The sequence below is a fragment of the Scyliorhinus canicula genome, chromosome 9, assembly GCF_902713615.1.
Source record: "Scyliorhinus canicula chromosome 9, sScyCan1.1, whole genome shotgun sequence".
NCBI classification, from domain to species: Eukaryota; Metazoa; Chordata; class Chondrichthyes; order Carcharhiniformes; family Scyliorhinidae; genus Scyliorhinus; species Scyliorhinus canicula.
In genome coordinates, this window is record NC_052154.1 from 105,838,705 (window position 1) to 105,861,922 (window position 23,218).

General features: G+C 49.9%; 1 protein-coding gene across 4 annotated transcripts in view; it reads right to left on the bottom strand.

Moving 5' to 3' along the window:
* Positions 1–23,218, bottom strand: part of LOC119971592 (low choriolytic enzyme-like) — a 290,266-nt gene that overhangs the window by 73,416 nt on the left and 193,632 nt on the right. For all 4 annotated transcript variants that reach the window (XM_038807370.1, XM_038807371.1, XM_038807369.1 and 1 more), the window contains exons 8-9: positions 21,197–21,278; positions 6,418–6,545 (exon numbers count right to left, since the gene is read on the bottom strand). In XM_038807370.1, coding sequence (XP_038663298.1) covers positions 6,418–6,545; positions 21,197–21,278 — 210 coding nt within the window. The remainder of the gene's footprint in view (positions 1–6,417; positions 6,546–21,196; positions 21,279–23,218) is intronic.

Consider the following 23,218-nt stretch of genomic DNA (forward strand, 5'->3'; position numbering starts at 1 on the left):
GGTCATGTGGGGACAGAGTTCGCAGTGCCAGCCGAGCCACCATATAGCCCATCGGATTTGGTTGAGCATGGGGATATGCATCATGCTAGCGTGTCGGTCTTTCACCTCCTGCAGACAATGGATATTGGAATTCAAACAATGGTGGCCTTCCTGCTAGTCACTGCAGCCCTGAGGGATGCACTGTGGCTATATGAGCTGGAGTGCTCGAGGAAGAGGAAGCTGCAGCAGCAGAGCGTGCAGCAGCCGAACAGGAGACAGCCGCTAAGGACTGAGAGGATCTTCCTCTTCATCGATACCCAGGCATAAAGATAGTCATGGAAGAGAAATAGACAATTGGACCAGACAACCACCTACCTTCAACTGTCTGGACATGTTAATGGTGAGCTTGGCTCGACCCAGGAGCAAGTAGGCCTTCCACCTTTCCCTATCCCCTCTGTACCGTGTGGCCAAAGATCATAAGCGAGGACTGAAGGGCAGCTGAATTTGAGGAGCAGCACCTTCAAATAATCAAAAAGTGGTTGCAACCTCCCACAATGTACGTACATATGAAACACGGATTCCTCTGGGAAAATGAAGGGTGTGCAGGAGCAATCCATACAGGAAACCCATTTGCCTGAATGAAAGGACAAGGAGCATATTTCTGCGAAGGAGCTCAAATTGCGGGGCGGAGGTTCCCAAGGGAGGTTTTCGTAAATTTCCCTTTTGGACAAAACTATAAATCAATAAATAAACAAATAAAGGGATGACAGATCCTGATGGGCACCATGACAAACACAAAACGTCACGGAAGGCCTCATAAACACCGGCAAACAATGTGTACTCCCTCTCCAGGGCATCTGGCGTGAACATAGATGTGGAATAGCAAGTTACATTCGCACCACACAAGTGTCAGGCAATGGCCATCTCCGACAAGAGAAATTCAAACCACCACCCCTTGACATTGAATGGCATTACCATCGCTGAAACCCCATATTCAACATCCTGGGGGTTACCATTGATCAGAAACTGAACTGGACCAGCCACATTAATACTGTTGCTACCAGGGCAGGTCAAAGGCTAGGAATTCTACGGCAAGTAACTCACCTCCTGACACCCCAAAGCCTATCCACCATCTACAAGGCACAAGTCAGGAATGTAATGGAATACTCTCCATTTGCTTTGTTGAGTGCAGCTCCAACAACACGCAAGAAGCTCCATCCAGGACAAAGCAGCCCGCTTGATTGCTCCTCCTTCCACAAACTTTCAAACCCTCTACCATCGACAAACAGTGGCAACTGTGTGTAACATCTACAAGATGCACTGCAATAATTCAACAAAATTCCTCTAACAGCACCTTCCAAACCCATGACCATTACCATCTAGAATGACAAGAGCACCAGATACTTGGGAACTCCACCACCTGGTGGTTCCCCTCCAAGTCACTCACCACACTGACTTGGAAACATATTGCCTTTCCTTCGCTGTCACTGGGACAAAATCCTGGAATGTCCCTCCCTAACAGCAAAGTGGGTGTACCTACACCTGAAGGATTGTAGTGGTTCAATAAGGCAACTCACCACCAACTTCTGAAGGGCAACAAGGAATGGGCAATAAACGCTGGGCTAACCAGCGATGACCACATCCCGTAAATTAATTTGAAAAAAGTAGTAGGGTGGACAGTCAAGCCAGGTGACCTCTTTGACCACCCACTGCCTGGATCTATTAATGACTACCTTGGTTGAGTCCAGGAGCAGGCTTACAAGGAGGTCCTCCTTCCTTCACCTCACTCCCCGCACCGGGTGACCAACGATCAGGGGAGGGATTACCAACAATAGTAAATTCATTACAAAGATGAGGGAGAAAGGATACAACCCAGGCGCGCCAGCGGCTGAGCAGAAGATCTGGTAGGCAGGCCAAACCACGAATAAGTTTGAGAAGGGGGTAATAATTGCAACTGCAATTTTAAGGAACATAGGGAGCAAAGAATTGCAGGAGGCAAGAGTAGCAACTGTAAGACGCGCGCAGGAAGGGGACAGGAGAAAACTCAGGGCAGATTTGTGGGGACTGTGACCCCGACCGCACCACATGTCATGGAGGAGTGACTATGGGGATGACTGGGACATTGCCGAGGAGAGAATGCTCGGGGATTATGCATACCCCCCCTCCTTATGAGGAGTAGGAGGAAACGCTGCCTGTAGCCCCAGTGCGTGTAGTGAGGAAAACGGTGGATGGGCAAACCACTGAGCAGCATATTCAAACACCCTTCACAGCTGGGATAAAACAAATGATGAACTACCCTCTCTAAAACGACAGGATGATAATGGCTCTTTATGGGATAAACTGGACGAATTACGGGACGCTCATGGGTAAATCAATGATGATATCCATTTATTGTTAAAGGCAAAGATTCCCGCACCGGTATGGACAAGCATGCCACATCCATATAGGAAACGCACGTGGGTTACGCAGAGGGGTGGGGGAAACAAAGACGCCCGCTTTGCAACCTCTGGAACGGCATTGAGAACTACCCTAGAGAGAGGTAGCCCAAATTGGACATTGATCACCTTACTTAAACAGGGACCAAAGGAAAGGGTCGAGGATTATGCAGAGAAGAAATTTGAGGCGTTTAAGCATCATTCAGGGACAGTAGCCCCCAGTAGAGATGACAAAATCTTTTTTAAAATGTTAACGGATGGAATGGGTCCGCACCTAACCAGGATTGTAGATATGGGACTTCCAGTCAGGTCTCAGCATGGCTATGAAGGCAGACGCTAACATAGGAAAGGGGTCCATGGTTATCTCCGTAGGAAAATTAGAAAGAGGAAGGTAGTACTACACCTGTAGGAAAGAAGGGCATTTCGCAAGGGAGTGTAAAAGCAAGAAAGAACCCAAACAGGGACTCCTGAGGTGTCTGAATTACAGGAGACCAGGTGACAAGCATGAAAATTGTTGGGCAAAGGGAGGGGGCAAGGAAGGTCAGGGTCCCACAGCCCTAAACGGCAGTGGGGGATCGAGTGCCCCAGGATCGGTAATACAGGTTTCAGCTAAGGATTTAGCGAAGATGCTCAGTGCCTTAAAGCAATGACATGTTTCAGCCGTCATTGGTAAAGGAAGGGACTCCCGGATATTTGTTGATGCGCTGTTAGGGGGCCAGCCGTTCACAATGTTAATAGATAGCGGGGCCTCAATATCCATCACTGATATAGATTGACCCTTAACTGGTCACACACACCAGATCACGGGGGTGGGGATGGGGTCCGTGTAGCCACATTAAGCGAACCCATCCTTTTAGAAATCAGGGATTTCACGGTTAGAATCCAAATCTGGGTATGCAAGACTGCTGAGGGGACTATATTAGGAATAGACTGGCTAGAGCGATTGGGAGCAGTAATAAACACTAAAACACAGGCCCTTGAGTGGAAAGGGCCATACAATGTAGGTCGGAGGGGAAGAAAGGCCTGGCATCGCATCCACAGCATGGCTTCAGTCACCACTCTGCCTCCAGGTTCACCGACTAGGGGGTCTGGCCAGCAGCACGGACATCCCATCCCATCCCACATCACCCCCCCCTTCCGACCGGCCACCTGCTCCCTTGAGCACCCTCTCTGTGCAACCCTCCTCCCTTGTAATTGGGGCCTGGGATGGCAGTAACAGTGGGTTTGGCTCATTGGATGGAGGATGATGGCAACTCGTTCTGGGATGTGCTCTGGTGCTCACATCGTTCAACATCATCTGACTCTTGTCCACGGTAGCACTTTACAACTTCCACCTGGGTGATTCCTCTCGGTCTGTGCCCCGTCGGCCTGAGCCTGGGCAATGCCGCTGACACCCTCAGCTGACCCACTGTTGCTGGGCCACGCTCTGGAGCGCCGTTGCAATGTCCACGAGGCCCTGGTAATGGCTGCCTATGAGAGGGCAGACCTGTCCTGGGCCTTGGCCACTGCCTGCACAGAGTGCCCCAGGCCTTGGACATCCTGACCCATGGCCGAAACCTTAATTCCCAAGGTTTTCACGCGGATGCCACCCATGCGGTGTTGGTCTGGATGACACGCATGGTCGGCAGCGCCTCCTGCTCCTGGAAGCAGTTCGACTCCTCCAACTGCACCTCCAGGTGCTGGATGTTTAGCTCAGTGGGCTGGACAGCTGGTTTGTAATGCAGAACAAGGCCAGCAGCGCGGGTTCAATTCCTGTACTGGTTTACCCGAACAGGCGCGTAGGAGCGAACAGGCGCCGGAATGTGGCGCGTAGGGGCTTTTCACAGTAATTTCATACTTGTGATAATAAAAGATTATTATTATTATTATTATGGTTGCCAACACCTCCTAGCTTTGTAACAGTATCTCCACTATCGATGGGACTGCCCTATCAGAAGGCTGAAACGCAACAGGACAGCAACTAGTCCCTGGGGCCGGCCTGCCCTCCAACGGTCCACCCACTCGGGGGGTTCCTATCTCCACCTGCTTTACCGTGACATGTGTGTGGTATGCACCAGGTAGTGACCCAAGATCCTCTTTACTAAGATGTCCAACCGAGGTGCGAGTCTCTGGGATGGTGGAGGGTGTTGGAGACAGCAATCTCGCAAAGTCAGTGTCATCCCCGGAATGGTGCTCCAGGGTGTCTCGGGCTGCGGGTTAAGGCCTGTCAGTGTCCTTGTCCTCCTCGCTGCTCTCCTCCTGGGATTGGAGTTGTGCTTGGGGTCGGGAACAGGGGCAGCGGAGGGGCCTGCCTCATCGCAAGACAAGTCACATAATTGGATTAACAGTTTGTGGTTGAGGGAGCAGTGTGGGGGGGTATAGGGGTATGGGGTTGGTGATGGTGGAGGGGGTAGTGTGGGGGTGTGATGGTGATGGTGGTGGAGGGTGTATGGGTGATGTGGGTGTGGGAAGGGTGGAGGCGTGATGGTGGGTGCGGGTGTGGTGATACATGTGCCATAGGGAACCACAACTCAGTGGGGTTTCACTTGCTCGCCTGATGCCAACCTTTGCCTCAGTGACCACCCTCTCTCCAGCCTCACCGATCAGGTCCAGTGCCTGCTGCTCAGCTGCGGTGAGGGGCCGCAGTCCAGAGATCCCCCTCCGGTTTTCTCCCTCTCACAATGGTTGTGCGCTGACTTCTCCTGCAGGACGGGGAAACAGAAAGCGCACAGTGGTAGACATTCGGATGCATGCAGCACAGGGGTTTGGTGACTGGTGACTTTAGTGGCCAGGGCACCCGGCCATGGCAGCCGGTATGGGTGCTGGCTGGTTGTGCAGGGTGGGGGTTTGGTCGCCCTCCAGTTGGGGGTGGTTTAGGGGTTGTGTGGGTTGGGGGCTCATTCCAGGGCAGTGGTGCCTACTAACCCTGAGGAGGTTGTGCAGTTTTTTATGGCATTGCTACCGATCCTGGCGGTGTTGCCCATGGCGTCACAACCTGCCCCACCTACGCCCAGGCCCAGTGCATAGCGGCGGGTGGCAACCGCCTTCCTATGCCGGGGTACAGGGTGACCTGCCTGTCCTCTACGGCGTCTGGCAGTGTCTCAAGTTTCGTGTAAGTGATCCGTGGTGCTGCTCTCCTTGCTGCCATCTTGGTGGCTGGGATTGTATGTGGAGGGAGTGGAGTGCTGATATTCGGCTGTAGCTTGTTTGCCTTTCAAGTGTGAATCCGACTCTGGCAAATCAGACACTGCTTTTCAGTGGAACTGGTCATGTTCCACGTGGCGCTGGTGCTCGTCCATTAACGGTGCCAATTTTGCCGTCGTAGAACTCCACCGATTCAGTCCAGACGTCAACTCTTTTAGTTTCTGGAACAGAGAACAATGGGCCTAATGTAAAAACAAAATTATAGGAGCAGCCTCTTTAAATAATCAGAACGGGGTAACAACCTCCGATAGCCTATATAAATGTGGAACTCAGATTCCTTAAGACTGCAGAAAAAACAGGTAGCCTGGGAGTCCGTCAACCATCTCAAGTTACAATTGCACATGATTGCTGAATGCAATATCCTCCACAGCAAAGGAAGGGCTCTCACGTAGAGGGTCATCCACTAGTGACACCCACCATCTCCAGAGGGCAGGACAGAGTGCCATGGGCATGTCTCGATGGTTAATGTTGGTGTGGAAATGAAGGGTGTGATGCAGCAGCCTGGATAGGAAAACCCTCCATGCCAAACGAAAGGCACAAAAGGTACCACCAAGTACCTTAAGCGGCTTAAATTGTGGGGCCGAGAGAGATCTCTATATTACATGTTCAAGGTATTTTATAAATTAATATCCTCCATTTGAACCTCCATAACCTTAACAATACAATTATCATATCATTAGCATTCACCAGTTCCTACATGCTGTAGCTTTTAAATTTGTTATTTGCTCAGGAACCAATTTATTGTAATTTTGGGCACAAAGTTCTAAGTTGGCGTGTTCAGTGAAATTCACTCAAACATTAGTACATGTTTTACACTTACGGCAATTATACAACTTGTTAACCTTCAAAGCATCAAGGCTAGACATCCCAAATCGTTGTCCAATATTTATGTTTGCATCTGGTTTGGGCACAATGGTAGCACTTTGGCCATCTTTAGAAAAAGCAAACCTGCAACAAAAAATATAAATATTTAATCTACTGCTCAGCTTTCAGTTTTAACACCACTATCCAATTTTGTATTTCCTTTTGCAACAAACAATTTGACATTCAGCTTGGTAAAGCTTTGCAAAACACAAATAAAAACTCCAGGAAAATCAACCTCAATCAAACTAATAGACATTGCTCCTTATTGTAATTCAGGGCGTATTTAAGGTTTCTTTTTTACTTGTAGAATAGTGATGGGGACCTACCAAAAAAAGCGTCTTATGGGGACGATACAAAAAAACTAGAATTTTCATTGACCATAGCCAATTGGAGATAGGTGGGTAGAGGTATCTTTTCTGCAGTGTTATTAACTGGGGAATGATTTCAAATTAAATAGACCGTAGAATATAGGACCATGTGTACATAAGGCAAGTTCTGGATTGATGTCAGCAATGAATTGTTCACACAAAATCGTTTGCATCACAATGATCTTTAATGGAAGGATAGTGGAGGGAAAGCACTGGAACCCACCTATTTGCAGTTATGTGATCTGACAACCAGATGGCTTAATACCTTACAATGTCTTTAAATTAAAATTTAAAATTAAAATCGAGTGGGAACTGCCGATAGTTCTCCTGCACTCGGCGCAGTGAGGCCGGCAACGCTATTCAATGCTAATTGGTCCGCGTAACAAGGCCTCATGGGCTTCCGCCGCAAATGAAGGCTTGCCAGCCGATTCGTTGGCATCGCACCTGCTAGAGCCTCCCCCACCTCCTCACACCCCCCACCCCCAACTAACAAGGTCAAGCAACACCTCAGCAGCGCTTACTCAGCCAACCCTACCCAGCTCGCAACAATGGTGCCCAGGAGACCGGCTGCAGGAATCGGTGATGTAGACGTGGGGAGACTCCTAAACGCAGTGGAGGCCAGGAGAGATGTCCTGTTCCTCCAGGATCCCAGAGCAACAGCCAGTGCTGCCTTGGGCTGAGGGGGCGGTGGCTGTAAGCTCCGAGAGTGTGATCAGGAGGAATAACCTCCAGTGCCGAAAAAAGGACAACGAGCTGCACCGGGCAGCATGAGTGAGGAGACACCAACGAGCAACCCCCCCCCGGTGAGGCCTTTCCACCTCATGCGAGCATCCACTCTCCCTAACTCTCCATGTGACACCCCAACACACCCTTCATCTCCCTCGCCCTTCAACCCCCCTCAACTCTCCCTTCAGCCCCCTTCTCCCTTCAATTGCCCCCAAAGCTTCCTTCACACCCCTCTTCCCACCATGTGGCTAACAGTGCCCTATCTGTGTCTCCTCAGAAAAAGCTCTGCCACAATTGCCGGAAGAGGGCCCAGACTGGCAGTGGAGTGCCAGACTTAAGAATCCTCACCTCCTTCGAGGAATGGGCCATGGAGGTGACTGGTGTGGCCATGGACAGGGCAGTCAATATGAGGAGATTGGCGGATGCCGCGGAGGTGAGGAATCATTGTGCTCCACCCGGAGGACCTGTCAAACACTTGTTTGATTGCCTTACTAACTGACCCATCCCTCCCACTGACCACATGTCCATTCTCCCGCAGGTCCTCCAGCCAATGTTGTTAGCTCATCTCAAGTGGGTCCCTCTCCAGCCTCCCAGGTAACCATCTCGGAAACGATCTCCGAGGAAGAGACGATCGAGGCGTCACATCTGTAATCCACACCCTCCACCAGCCCAGATACACGCACCTCAGTGGGAAATGGAGGCTTAGTGGAGTCTGCTCTGCCCAAGGCCGCAGAAAACTACAAAAGGTTGTGAATATAGCCCAGTCCATCATGCAAACCAGCCTCCCATCCATTGACTCTATAATTCCCGCTGCCCCAGAAAGGCAGCCAGCATAATTAAGGACCCCACGCACCCCGGACATACTCTCTTCCACCTTCTTCCGTCAGGAAAAACATACAAAAGTTTGAGGTCACGTACCAACTGACTCAAGAACAGCTTCTTCACTACTGCCATCAGACTTTTGAATGGACCTACCTCGTATTAAGTTGATCTTTTCTCTACACCTTGCTACAACTGTAACATTATATTCTGCAGTCTCTCCTTTCTTCCCTATGTACGGTTTGCATTGTTCGCACAGCGTGCAAGAAACAATACTTTTCACTGTATATCTAATACATGTGACAATAATAAATAAATAAAATAAAATGTTAGTGGTCAGGCTTCTGGGGCACAATCTGGTGAGCACCCCACACAGCTGCTGATGTAGATCAGGTCGAGGCAGGGACCCCCAGGTGAGACAGCAGTCAGAGTCTGCTGGATCCCAGGACCCAGCTGGGTCCCAGACTTATGCTGAGCCATTGGAAGAGGTATTCCCGGAGCTGATGAGGACATTAGGGTGCGGTCAGGACATTCTGAGGGAGATGTCAGCAACACTCCAGCAGATCCATAGCTGATTGGAGGAGTCCCAGAGGATACAGGTGCAAGAGATGTAACCAGCAATGCATGTCACCGAGGCCAACACTGCTAGGGTGGCCACCACAGTGGAGAGCCTGGTGACCTACATGGGCACTGTAATGTTCTTGCCGGATGGCCTGATTTATATCACAAGAACGCTTGTAGCTAAAGCTATAAACGATTTGTTAACATTAATTGTGGGTTATATATACACAAACAACAGATGAATAATAGAATGATCATGCACAAGCAACCTCTCTCCCAGCTTCCTGGGAATCTGAGGTCACCTGACTCTAACATTCCCTTAGAGACTCCAAGGGGTCAGTTGGTGACAACACTACCATGCTATCACTACAGACAACATTTGTGAAGGTGACCGAGGCAGTGACGGCCATGGCTGTGGATCTCGGCAGAATGTCTGACTTGCTGGGGTATGTCATGCAGTTCCAGACTGATCTTGTTGAGGTGCTGCGAGGCATGTCCCGCTCTCAGATGGGAATGGCCGTGGCGCTACGGAGCTTGACCCAGCCGCAGGTGGGCATTGCCAAGGCACTTCAAAGCATAGCCCAGTCACTGAGGAGCATCAAGAGCCTCGTCACAATGGCGTAGGCATTGTGGAGCTGCCAGGGCTGGCAGCGCCAGATGACACAGGGGCAGCCAGGGCCCGACCCAGCTGCCACTCCATCCCAAGGCCCTATGGGCACCGACAGGTAGGAGGCAGTTCGGGGCGCCAATCTGGACCCGCCCGATGCTGAGGCAGTGTCCCACAGTCAGAACCTGGAACAGGGCTGCACAACTGTTCAGGTGCCGACAAGTGTGCCAGGGCCCACCAGCCACAGAGCCCCCAGAGGCAACAAAGGCCACGGGACGAGGTAAGCAGCTGGCTGCTTCCACCTCTGATCTGCATCCTGGGGACACACATCGATGTAGCAGTAGAGATAGGAAGGCAAAGCACATCGGGGATCACTGAGGGCACCGAGCCAGTAAGGGGGGTCGGTAGGGTTGAGGGGTAGGGTGTAGAGGAGTGAGGTGCTCGGCCCCATCAGGAGAGTGGGGAATTGTATTGCACATTAAACATCCTTGTGCACAACCAGTATGAAGCCTCTGACACCTTCTTCCGCAATACGGGTCGACCACCGAACCTTTGGCCCATCTTTCTAGGCATCTCCCCCTCCCGCCCAGGCATACCTCATGCACATGATGGGTATGAGCAAGCATTCAACAGACAGGCAGCGGTCAGCACTGGTGCTCACCTCTCTGTGGGTTATCATCTCGCCCTTGCCCTCGACAGTGTCCCCCTGATGGTGCTGACCCAGTCCCAGCACCCTGGAGTGATGTGACACAGATCCTGGGGTGGATGGTAAATTGGGGTGGGAGGGTCAGTGAGGTAGAGATGACAGACCACGTCCTACGTGAATCCGGCGAGTAAGAGTGCCTCCCTGGTCCAGCGGGCTTCCCAGACCCTCACGGCTGCCGCCTGTCCTGCACCCGCCGGCTGGTCCTCCGGTTCCTCCCTGGGCTCGTTCCCCAGCCCCTGCTGATTCAACGGCACCTCATCATCCTCAACCTCCTTCTCCTCCTCTTCAGAGGTGGCCACATGTTTCTCATCCCCAACCTACATATCGTCGCCCACTGCTGTGCGATATTGTGGAGTCCACTGCAGACCACCACAAAGCGGGCGACCCTGTAGCCACCTGGGGTGATCACTGCCCAACACAAAATGGAAGATTGCAAGGAATGCAGGGAAAATGGACATGTTGCAAAAGCAAGCAGCTTGCAAAGCGCTTCTGTATTCTGACTACTGCAGAAACCAGTTCTGAATGCTGCAGAAACCAGACAGCACTGTGAAAGAAAACAAGTTAGCATACTAATGAGGCGATACCGGGCGATCCCCAGGTACAATGGAAACAAGTTAACACAAATCGATACATTAAATGAAAGGCCAGACATCTCGGCGCCAAAAGAAGTCCAAAACAATAAGTCCCAAGAACCGCCCAGGGATCGAGGAACTGCCCCGTTATTGGGGAATTCAAATCAATCGATTGGGAAGAGACCCAATCGATTGCGAGTGAATAGAGGGTCCACCAAGACCCTGAGAGAGGTATAAAACAGAGACCCCGACCCCAGCTCTCACTCTCTGCCAGCCTCTCCTTGACCAGCCAGCCCTCCCAGTAGAACACCGTTGCAGCAGAAGAACCTTGAGGAGGAGAGGTCTGGTCAGCAGCCGCCAAAACGTAGGGCACTCCCAGATGGCTCGGTGCGCGCAGGACAACATGTATGCCATCCAGTACCCCCTGGACATGGGGTATCCCGGCGAAGGCAGAGAAACCTGCTGCTCGGGCATCCTGTTGGGCTTGTCCATGTCAAAGTTGATAGAGTTTTCTGCCCGGGTGAATAGGGCATCTGTGACCTGTCGGATGCACCTGTGGGCGGTAGCCTGTGAGATACCACACAGGTCCCCGCTCGAGTCCTGGAAGGATCCTGAGGGTGAAAGTTCAGGGCTGTGGTGACCTTGATTGTCACCTGGAGCAGGTGTCCTCCTCCTCCTCCATGTGGTGTCAAGTCCGCGAGGACATGGCACAGGTGCCGCACCGTCTCCTTGTTGAGGTGGAGCCTCCTGCAGCACATGCTGTCCATCATCTGTTCAAAGAACCAGCGATGCCTGTACACCCTGGGCTGTCGTGGGACTCCCCTTCTGGGTCCCTACCTGTCGGGTGCTCAGGGTGTGGGGCGGGAACCGGCATGTGGTCCGCCGGCTTGAGTATTTGCTGACACTGCTGTTGCTACCATCTCCGGTGTCTGAATGCACAGACTAGCAGCAGCACCACTAATGCCTGTTCTGCTGGACCCCAAATCCTTGTCACAGCGTTCAATGTCTGTAAGGCATTGGGAGAGGGTGTTAGACTGACAAACAGTAGTGGCTCCCACTCCGGAACCCTCCATTCCCCATTGCTCCCCCCCCCCCCCCCCCCACACTCCACCACCGACCACCGCCCCCGCCGAGAACACCTTGCCCACACACTCCCGGCCACAGTGAGCTCCCTTCACTGGACCCCAGACCTGTATCCCGGACATCCACTCATAACGTCACCTGAACAGGGCGCTGGTCTCCACCCCGTGGCACTCACCCATCCTCCAGCCTGGATGCCCCCTGAGCTGTGTCCCATCCCCTGGGTGTTCGGATGTTGGCTGCTGCATGTGTGGTGTTGCCCCCCCACAGTGTTCAGGCACAGTGCCCAGGCATCATGGTCTGATTGGGATGCTAGGCAATGACTCCCACATGCTACATAGCCTGCTCACCTACGGGAACTTACTGCGATTGTGTGAGGTGCCTACGATTGTCAATTCCCTATTAACAATAGCTTTCAGCCACAAGGCCAGAGGCCTCACCAGTTGGTAGGGTTTGGGTGGTCAGACAGACGGGCAGCTGGGCAGGGACAAAGGTTGCCCCCGGAACAGATACACACAATCCAGGGGTTGGCATGGATGTGTCGCATGTGGTTGCCCCCCCCCCACCCCGGTTGCCCCTCCAGCACCTCCACCCCACATCCGATGGCAGCCCAACCCTGCAGAGGGTTCCACACCGCTAGCCAGGGTTCCCCATCCCCAGCCGAGGGTCCTCTAACCCCAGTCAAGCACTGGAGCAGAGTTGGCTACTCACCTCCACGGCTCCCCAGAGAAGCTCTTCCACCAGGTTCATGTTTTTAAAAAAGAGTTCTAATCGGCCCCTGCATGACTACTTGCTCAGGAGGCCGATGAATCATGGGAGGCCATTTGATAAGGGTTGGCTCCTGTTAATTTTATGGAATTAGGGCTTAAGTGGTGATAATTGGTTTCTAATAATAATAATCTTTATTATTATCGCAAGTAGGCTTACATGAATACTGCAATGAAGTTACTGTGAAAATCCCCCAGTCGCCACATTAAGGCGCCTGTTCGGATACACTGGGGGAGAATTCAGAATTCACCTAACAAGCACGTCTAACAGGACTTTTGGGAGGAAACCAGAGCGCCCAGAGGAAACCCACGGAGAATGTGCCGACTCCACACAGACAGTGACCCAAGCCAGGAATCGAACCTGGAACCCTGGCGCGAACCATTGTTCCACCATGCCACCATATTGCCATGCCTAGGTGAGATCCTGATTCCGCCAACGGGAGGGGGCTGGTTGCAACGCAAACTGTTTGGCGCCTGGCGCAGTTCACGTATTCGGCCTCTTCCACTATTCACCAGCCTCATTTCGCGCGAGTGAGAAGGTGGTAAATTGCGTCCTATATCTCAGTATCCCAAAAAAAAATCATTTCCTGTTGGGTTTAATGAGAAAAAGTCATGAAAATCGCTTTTTATACTTAAAAACGCATTTTGGAGTTGCATAAAAGAAAATGAAAATGAATAGTTGAATCATTAAATAAAAATACTGGCCGGGATTTTGTACCAATGTTTGTTGGGGTGTAACACTGTCCGGGCGCGGAGGGGGGCACTATGTGGCTTGTGCTTTGTGGGCATGGGGTGGGGCGGTGTGTGGAGTTGCTCGGGGATGTGAGTGGAAGGCACCGGAGCTGCACAGGGAGAAATGGGGGAAAGGCACCAGGCACAGAAAGGAATAAAGATTGTAAGAGGGGAAAAAAACATCTTTGGCTGAGCAAGGAAATTCATGATATTAAAGACAAAAACTAAGGCATACCATATTGCAATGGCCAGTGGCAGGTTGAAAGATTGGGAAACATTTAAAGATCAACAAAGGGTTACTAAAAAAATTAATCAAAAGAGCAAAGGTAAATTCTGAAAGTAAACTAGTGAAAAATATAAAAAGGGATAGCAAAAGCTTCTCGAAGTATATAAAAGGGAAGAGAGTAGCTAAAGTGAATGTTAGTCCCTTGGAGGATGAGACAGGTGAGTTAATAGTGGAGAACACAGAAATGGTGGAATGCTCAATCAATATTTTTCCTCAGTTTACATGGTGGAGGACATTAGTACCATCCCAATAATAACAGGAAAGGCAGGGTTAATAAGAAGGGAAGAACAATCATCTGCAATAGGGAAAAAGTACTAAACAAACTATTGGGAATGAAGGTCGACAAGTTCCAAGGGCAAAAATGGCCGACATCCAAGGGTCTTAAAGGAAGGGGCAGCAGAGATAGCCGATCCATTGATTATAATATTCCAAATATCACTCGATGTGGAAAAGGTTCCAGTGGATTGGAAAAATGCTAATGTAAGGCCTTATTCAGAAAAGGGGGTGAGGCAGAAAGTACTAAATTATAGACCAGCTAGTTTAATGTCTGTTGTTGGGAAATTGTTGGAATCCATTATTAAGGAAGCAGTAACAGGGCATTTGGAAAGTCCAAAATCAGAGTCAGCCTGGTTTTATGAAGGGTAAATCATGTTTGAAGGTCCTTCAAAGATGTAACAAGCAAAGTGGATAATGGGGGTACTGTAGATGTAGTGTATCTTGACTTCCAGAAAGCATTTGAAAAGGTGCTGTACAAAAGGTTAATATACAGGTAAGAGCCCAAGGGGTTGGGGTAATATATTAGCTTGGATAGAGGATTGGCGAACCAATAGAATGCAGAGAGTGGGGATAAAAGAGTCTTTTTCTGGTTGGCAAGCTGTAACTAGAGATGTTCTATATTAATGACTTGGATGCAAGTATAGAATGTCCCATACCCAAATTTGCAGATTACACTAAAATAGGTGGGATAGTAAGTTACAATGAGGAAATTTCCAAATAGATATGGTAGGTTAGGTGAGTGGGCCAGAATTTGGCAGATAAAGTTTAACATGAGTGTGAGGTAATACATTTTGGTTAGAAAAATGGAAAGGCAACTTATTATCTAAATAGAAAGAAACTTCAGACTGCTTCTTTGCAGAGTGTTCTGGGTTTCTGTCTGCATGAATCGCAGAAAACTAGCATGTAGGGTAATAGCAGGTAATAAGGAAAGCAAGTAGAATTTGGCCTGCACTAGAGTATAAAAGATGGGTACTTTTATGGCAACTGCATGAGGCATTGGTGAGACTGCACCTGGAGTACTGTGCACAGTTTTGGTCCCCTTATTTGAAGACGGATGCAGTAGCATTACAGGCAGTTCAGATGAGGTTCACGAGATTAATTCCAGAGATGAGGGGCTGGATTCTCCGTTTGAGAGGTTAAATGCTGACGCGGGACTGAATGGCTGGTGTTCCACGGTCTGGTGGCGACGCCAGTCCTGAAGCAATTCAGGACACATGACAGAGGTGGGGTGCAGGGGTGGGAGCACCTTCGGACCATTGTCAGTCAGCAGAGTCAGAGGCCAATGTGGGTGGTCAGTGAGGTGCGCAGCAAGGTGGCCATAGTAATGGCGGTCCGTGCCTGGTCACTGCCCCTGTCTCATGGGGGGTCACCCCAGCCACTCAGCCTGTGCCCCATCACCCCTGCCCCAGCCTTGGCAGAGCCCCTCTGCCCTAGCCAGCCCGGCCAGTGTTTGGCCCAGCAGCCCACGGTGGCTCCTCTCTGTGTCCTACCTCCTCTCTCTCTCCTTTATCAGCCACAATGCCGGTTTCAAGATTTTTAAAAGCACATGAGAACCACACAATCAGGAAGTCAGCCATTGAAGGAGGAGGCCCTGGAGAATACGGCATCGGGCCCGCAAATAATATAAAAATGGTGTTAACTGTACGTGAATTCCAGCACGCATTGATGCTGCTGTTGAGGTGATGGAGAATAGAGATTTGGCGTTAAATCGGAACCTGCCACGATTTTGGCGTGGCAGGTGCCAAAATCTATTCTCCACTCAATCGCATTTTGCGATTTTGGCAACAGCAAACGGAGAATCCCACCCAGGGTATGTGAAGAGAAAACTGGAATCAGAGAATGCTGGAATTGAAAAAAATACATAAAAAAGTGAATTTTCTCCCTGCACGATCAACAAACTCAAGGGCTAGAGAAAGAATGTGATCAAGAATAATAATTAGATAAGGGGTGAAAGGAATATAATTTCACCCTATGCTAAGTGGAACCTTATTATATGTGACTGCAAGTTAAATTGACATTTATTCCACATTGGAAGCAATGAATGAAATTAATAACATAGCAACTGGTCAAATATTGTTTGTCTGAAATGGTTTGTGAGTTAAAATGACACGGATAAAGCTAGTCTAGTACCCACACTTACAGAGGGAAACACAATAAGACACACGGCAGTAGGTGCTCAGGAAATCTCGGGTTCAACATAGAGATACAAATGTGAAATGATTTATTTTAGTTTAGTTTACACATAATCTAAGTATGACAAGTCAAGATGATTTGACAGTGAATTCTGGGACAAGCTCATCCCATGGCTCGAACTTAGCATTATAATCAAAATGGACAAGGAAAAACAAAAAAATATGCCGTGATGTGAGATATCAAGTTAGAACAATCACTACTGGTACAAACTAATTATATCCCTCACATTTAAGCCTGTCGTGCTGAGGAAAACAAGTATTAAACATTCAGGCTTGTGCATTAAATTGGTGCAGTTTAACTTGTGCAGGTGGATTCTCCAATCCTGAGACAAAGGGTTGGATTTTCCAATTTTGAGGCTAAGGGCGGAATTCACCGATCGCGAAATCGCACTTGGCGATGGTCCGGAGAATCCACGTTTACGCTGGAATCGGGGGCAGCGCCCGATTTTGCGATGCCTCGCCTCCTCAAAAATGGGATACTCGGGGAGTATGTTGCACGCCATATAGAACATAGAACATAGAACGATACATGGACAACTTCTGGTCGTTACTTGAGGCCCTCCCCCGATGGGCCAAGTCCCCGACGGTGTGGGACTGTGTCCAGCACCTCCAATACTCGGGAGAGCTGTTCTGCGGGCAGGGGGAGCTTCGGCTGGGGCTGGGTGACTGATTGAGGTGGCAAGGGGGTTTACATGGGGCACGGACCTGGCCAATCTGCGGCAGTATCCGCAGGTAAAGCCAGGGGCTTTACAGTGCCCGGCTGCCAGTCCCCCACCGGACGGGTGATTGGTGCGGGGCCGGCGCTGACTTTCTGGTCGTAAGATCAGACGGATCCTGTGGTCATAGCCATAGGATCAGAGAATCCAGCCCATGTCCAGAGGAAGTGCCTGGTTTTACGCTGAAAAAAATCAGTGAGGCCCCAGCACCGATCGTCTGACTGGTGAGGAGCTGGCGCTGCGCCCGATAAAATGCATGGCCTTCCCGATATAACCGGCTGGAGAATTGCCAGGTCCATGGTCACGCAACGCGTATGCCGATGACCTGCAGTGGTCACGCTGTACCTCATGGTGCGTGGACTAAACTGCCTGAAAGTGTCCCCTTGGATGTCCCCTCGCCAGTACCCCTAGTCCTCGCCGATGCCCCCCCCCACCCCCCTCCAGCCAGCAGCAGGGCTCCCCTCCAACTGTGGCGGCGCTGGATACCCCGGGTTCACGAAAACTGAGAGCACACGTGCCCCGTGTCGTCGGGAACTTGGCCCATCGGGGAGCGGAGCATCGGGGGTGGGCCCTCAGGTAATATCCTGAGGCCGTCCCTGAGGCGTACTCCTCAATTACGCCGTTGGGGAAGGGGCAGAACATCTGAAAACAGGTGCCGCCCCCGATTCGGTCGTAAACAAGGATTCTCCACCCGATCGCCGATTACGATATCGGTGTCGGGCAATGGAGAATCCCGCCCTAAGTGTTGACTCTGGAGCAGGATTCGTGAACTTTCATGACAGCAAAACTGGCATCACACATGGACTGATTCAGCTACCATGGAGGGCCAGCACCGGCGCCATGTGAAACACAATTCATTCCAATGAGAAATGGTGTGGATTCACCGCATTCACGATTGACACTCAGGAACCTGACAAGCTGCCGCTGCATATATACACTTCACTCCCTACACACACCATCCTAGCCAACAAGATGGCAGCAAGACCCGCAGTGCCACGCTTTATGGATGCCAAGCTTGAGACCATCCTGAATACCGTGGAGGAGAGGCTGGGCCCCGGCCCGGGAAGAAGGCTGTCTGCTGCCGCTGTTTGCTGTGACCGGGTGCAGGTGGCAGAGGCGGTGAGCATCACGGTGAACATAGTCCGGACCGGCCTGCAGTGCAGGAAAAAATTGCACAAGGTTCTAAGGGCGACCAGGTTGAGTAGGCAGCATTGTGCCCCTGGCACCAACCCCCATCCCACACAACCAAGACCCTACCCCCTACCCACCCAAAGTGTGGCCGAGCCCTTACCCTTCGCCACATGCCGGCACCGATACTGGCCACCATGACCAAGAGCCCAGGTCTGTGTAGCCATCAATTACCCACCCCCTAGGCTGAATGTGTCGGACTGTTTAACACTGTGCATTTTCTGTTTCCTGCCCCGGCAGGAGAAGGCCGCCTATAACCGCCAGGAGCAGGAGAAAACTGGAGGGGTAGTGCCGGATCTGCGGCCCCTCACTGCAGCAGAGCAGCGGGCCCTAGGCGTGGTTGGTAGGTCTGAGGAAAGCGATGTCACTGGGGTGGAGATCGTCCACAGATGTGGTTCTCCGTGCCACTTGTGGCAACGTCCCTCCAACACCACCCCCAACACCCCGACTACCTCACCACCCCCACCTCCAGGATGCCGTGCATGTTAGAGACCTTGAGCTTCTCAATCGTTGCTCATGAAGTCATTGATGACATTCTGTGGATATCCAACCATTTTGAATACACATCAATGAGGAGAAGGAACTTGAATCCGTGAAAAGGTCTGGCAAAATCAGCATGGAGACTTACCCATAGTTGACCAGGCCACTCCCAGGGATGAAGCAGTGCTGCAGGTGGGAGATCCGCTGCTCCTGGGAAACTCCACACTGTTGGGCGAGCTGCTCAATCTCTGCATTCAATACTGACCACCATACATGTGGTGATCCACCACTGTGTATATGTGTGTGCCTGTATTAGGGGATGTACAGCAGTACCTGTATTACAGGTTTGTCGGTAGCCCCTGCCGGCTAGCTCTGCCCACAAAGAGCAGTATAAATATGTATGAGATCTCCTGAGCTGCCATTCTACCAGCTGCAGTCGAAGGATAAACATCTCACGGTAATAAAGCCTCTCTTGTACCGATTCGAGTCTTTACGTGCAATTGATAGCGTATCAAACCATACATAACTTCGGGGAAGCATCTTAGACATTATGGAGTTCTGCCAAGATAGAGCCTGGTCCCTTGTGACTGAACCACTGTGCACATCTCCCAAAGAAGCATACCATCCTCCATGCTGAACTCAGTGATCTTCGAGGTAAAAGCCTGTTCACTAGGAAGGGCATGATGCTTGGCCCCATACAACATGATATGACGAACATTGGATAACAGGGGGTCAATCTATGTCCATGCCCGTATCTGGGCCACCGTTATGAGCACTGTATCTACAAAATCCACAGTAACGACGACCTCGTCGGCACTGAGCATTTTTGTGAAAGCTTGACTTGGAAGGTGGGTAGAAGGGGCAACACGGTAGCATGGTGGTTAGCATAAATGCTTCACAGCTCCAGGGTCCCAGGTTCGATTCCCGGCTGGGTCACTGTCTGTGCGGAGCCTGCACGTCCTCCCCGTGTGTGCGTGGGTTTCCTCCGGGTGCTCCGGTTTCCTCCCACAGTCCAAAGATGTGCGGGTTAGGTGGATTGGCCATGCTAAATTGCCCGTAGTGTCCTAAAAAGTAAAAGTTAAGGGTGGGGGTTGTTGGGTTACGGGTATAGGGTGGATACGTGGGTTTGAGTAGGGTGATCATTGTTCGGCACAACATTGAGGGCCGAAGGGCCTGTTCTGTGCTGTACTGTTCTATGATTCTATAAATGGCAACTGCTAATCATTGCTGCTGCTTGGGAGATCTAGGTCAGTACTTTCTAAATTGCCTGTTAGACCGTCAACTTTTAAATATAGATTTCAACTTCTAGTTGATAGGTGAAAGAGTGACACAACATTCCCCCATGTTAGAAATTTTATGGTCTTCGAGGTGGGATTTGAATCCTCATGGAATACTGTTTTTAAATTCCTCCATTAACAACATTTCTCTAAGGTTTTGAAAATCTTACTCCAACTTGATCAATCCCAGCGACCAATCACCATCTCTTTTTCCCAAATGAAATCACTCCCTTCCTGTAATTTCTAAATTTCTTGGATGGGATTCTCCATTTCTGAGACTAAGGGCTGGATTCTCCGATTTTGAGACTAAATGCCGATGCCGGCGTGGGAACAATGGCGTTTTACGCAAGACAAAATGGTGTAAAAGCTGCACCGATCCTCCGTCTGGTGGGGGGCTAGCAGGCATGCAGCGCTGGCCACGCATGGACCAGGCCTGCCACATACTGACCCCCAGTAACCCCCCTCGCCACTCCCCACCAATGCCCCCAGCCCCCGCCAAAGCCCTCCCTGCCCATGGAACGGTCCCCCCCGACTATGGCAACGTTGGACTCAGTCTGCAACTGCCACGCCGGGTTCACAAAAAAAAGGATAAGTGTTCTGTCGGGAACGCGGCCCATCGGGGGCTGAGCATTGAGGGAGGACCTCAGGTGACGTCCTGAGGCCGTCCCGACATCGTGCAACGTCATTTTCGAAGGGCGGGCATCGCAAACGCGGTGCAGCCCCCGATTGCAGCACAAACGGGGATTCTTAGGCCAATTGCCGAAAGCGATTTTGGCGTCAGCGACCGGTGAATCCCGCCCCATGTCTTCTGTCATCTCCTGCAACACCTTCAGGTCCAGGCCCTGCTCCCCAACCAGATTGCCATGTTGAGGGTTCCGCTCCGCCCTTTGTGCCTCCACCTGCTCCTTTTTATCGAGGATTTTCTTGACATTCCTTAGCAGTCTGTCATCTATACTCCGCCAAAAATGTTCCGAGGATATAGCATGGAGTATACACTCCAGGGAAAAGCAATTATGAGCCATGCCAGAGCTCATGGCAACAAGACTATTCCCACACTCGCATCACGTGATCCCTATTTGTCATTTTTAAACCGCAGCAGTGGAGTGCTGTCGGCGGGACCAGGAGATCCTACCGACGTGAACAGCTGGAAAGCAATCCTTTCAAGTGTTGACCCAATCCAATAATATGCACAAAGACTTTGAGAAGTAAAATTTAAAAAAAAGTTTTTGCCTACTTATTAAAAAGGCTAGATGTTTTCCACAAACCACAGACATGTTTAATTTTTTATGTTCTGAAATTAGACTTTAAACTTATGTCTCAACATACAGGCTTCCTTTGGATTGCTCTATTCTTTCAGTGCAAAATGCTAATCTCACACTTACCTCCCATAATGCATGACTGAAGAATAATCGTATTTTGTCCCCAAGTTATTGGTGTCCAGTTTTACAAAATTGAATTCTGTTCCTGTAAAGTAATATATGTAGAACCAGCGAAAATAACTTTTGTATTGACCAGTTTAATACATTTATTTACTCTCTTTATCTTTATATAAGTCATCAAAGAGTATTATCTTTTAATTTGGTTACCAAGAATAATTTGAACATTCATCAGTGGTGTAAAACAGGCAACAATAGATTGGCTCTCCATTGCATCCCTCTTTTCCATAGGGTTGGATGGTTAACACTATCCAATCCACTACTGATTGATTTGCACATCAGTCACCATCAGTTACTTTAAAACAAAGGGATGAATTTCCTCAGTGATTATTCATTCTTCATGCTGGAACAGAGTATGATTTTTACCCTATGCTGCTGCTGATATATGTTTTATTTTTAAGTCCTATTGCATTGAATAACTTACAGACAGATAAGCAGGATAATAATTTCCCCTGCCAACTGACCTAAGCAAAAAAGAGTTTTTAAAAAATAAATTTAGTGTACCGAATTCATGTTTTTCAATTTAAGGGGCAATATAATGTGGCCAAACCACCAAACCTGCACATTTTTGGATTGTGGAGGCGAAATCCACACAAACATGGGAGAATGTGCAAACTCCACACGGACAGTGATCCTGAGCCGGGATTGAACCTTGGCGCTGTGAATCAGCAATGCTTACCACTGTGCTGCCCAGTAAAAAAGAGTTTGAAATTATTTCTTATTATTTTCTTACGAAAAATACTTTTTCTCCCAGTTTTGATTAACATTTACTGGGATTGGTAATTTGGATCCATGTTCTGGTATTTTGTGTCAGAAATAAGATGGGCGACAAAGATAAATTAGTGCCAATATCATGTGTGATAACTGCAACTTCTGTCTCGATATTGAAACTTTTGTAAAAGTGGGGAAGCATGTGCCTGCAAACTGTTCTGTACTCATTTAAGGCCAATTAAGGTTGTTAAGGGGCTTCTTAAAAGCACAATATAATATTATCGAAACATCATGGAGGCAGCCAGCACAGCCGGTGCAGAGAAGGGCAGGGAGGGAGGAGGGCCTCCTTGTGAACCTGCTCCTGGGCCTGGCCAAACTTGCCATAAACAGGCAGCAGGTGATCGAGGGGGTTGACAGACTTGACTGCCTGCCACTTTTCCATGGCTTAATTCACAGCCGGGTATCTGGAGAAGGAGTATGTGGTGTTCATGGGCACCATCGAGGCCTTCCATGCCAGGTAGGCACCGCAGGCTCTGGGGTGCTTCATTAACCCTTTTAATCATATTCTGGTTTAATGATTTTAAATCTCATTTGTGTTTTTTTTGTTGAAGGCAGTATACCTTTAAGGGGTTGCCCCTTTTAATTTGTCCCTCAGCTTGTTTAATTTAGTTTATTTGGTTCAATTAAAACAGTTGGAGGGAGCCAGTGTACCTAGTGCAGAGAAGGGCAAGGTGGGAGGCGGAGCTCCTCATGAATCTGCTCCTGGGCCTGGACAAACCTGAGGAAGGATCTTCTTGCTCTCGAGGTAGTGCAGCGAGGGTTTACCAGATAATTCCTGTGTTGGCAGGACTGGCGTATGAGGAAAGATTGAATCGGTTAGGATTGCATTCGTGGAGTTCAGAAGAATGAGGGGGATCTCCGAGAAACCTATAAAATTCTGACAGGACGAGACAGAATAGATGCAGGAAGGATGTTCCCGTTGGTGGGTGTGTCCAGAACCAGGGGTCACTGCCTGAGCATTCAGGGTAAACTATTTTGGACAGAGATTAGGAGAAATTCTTCACCCAAAGAATCATGAGCCTGTGGAATTCATTACCACAGGAATAAGTTGAAGCCAACTACTCTGTCGGCCAACACTGAAATCGGGAAAGGCGATTGGACAGAGATTTGTTTTTTTCGCCAAAACTGTGGCTGCCGCTGGGTTCATGTCAAATCGCAATTCTCTGGTGCCTCGAAAGTGGCGTTTATGCATTCCAC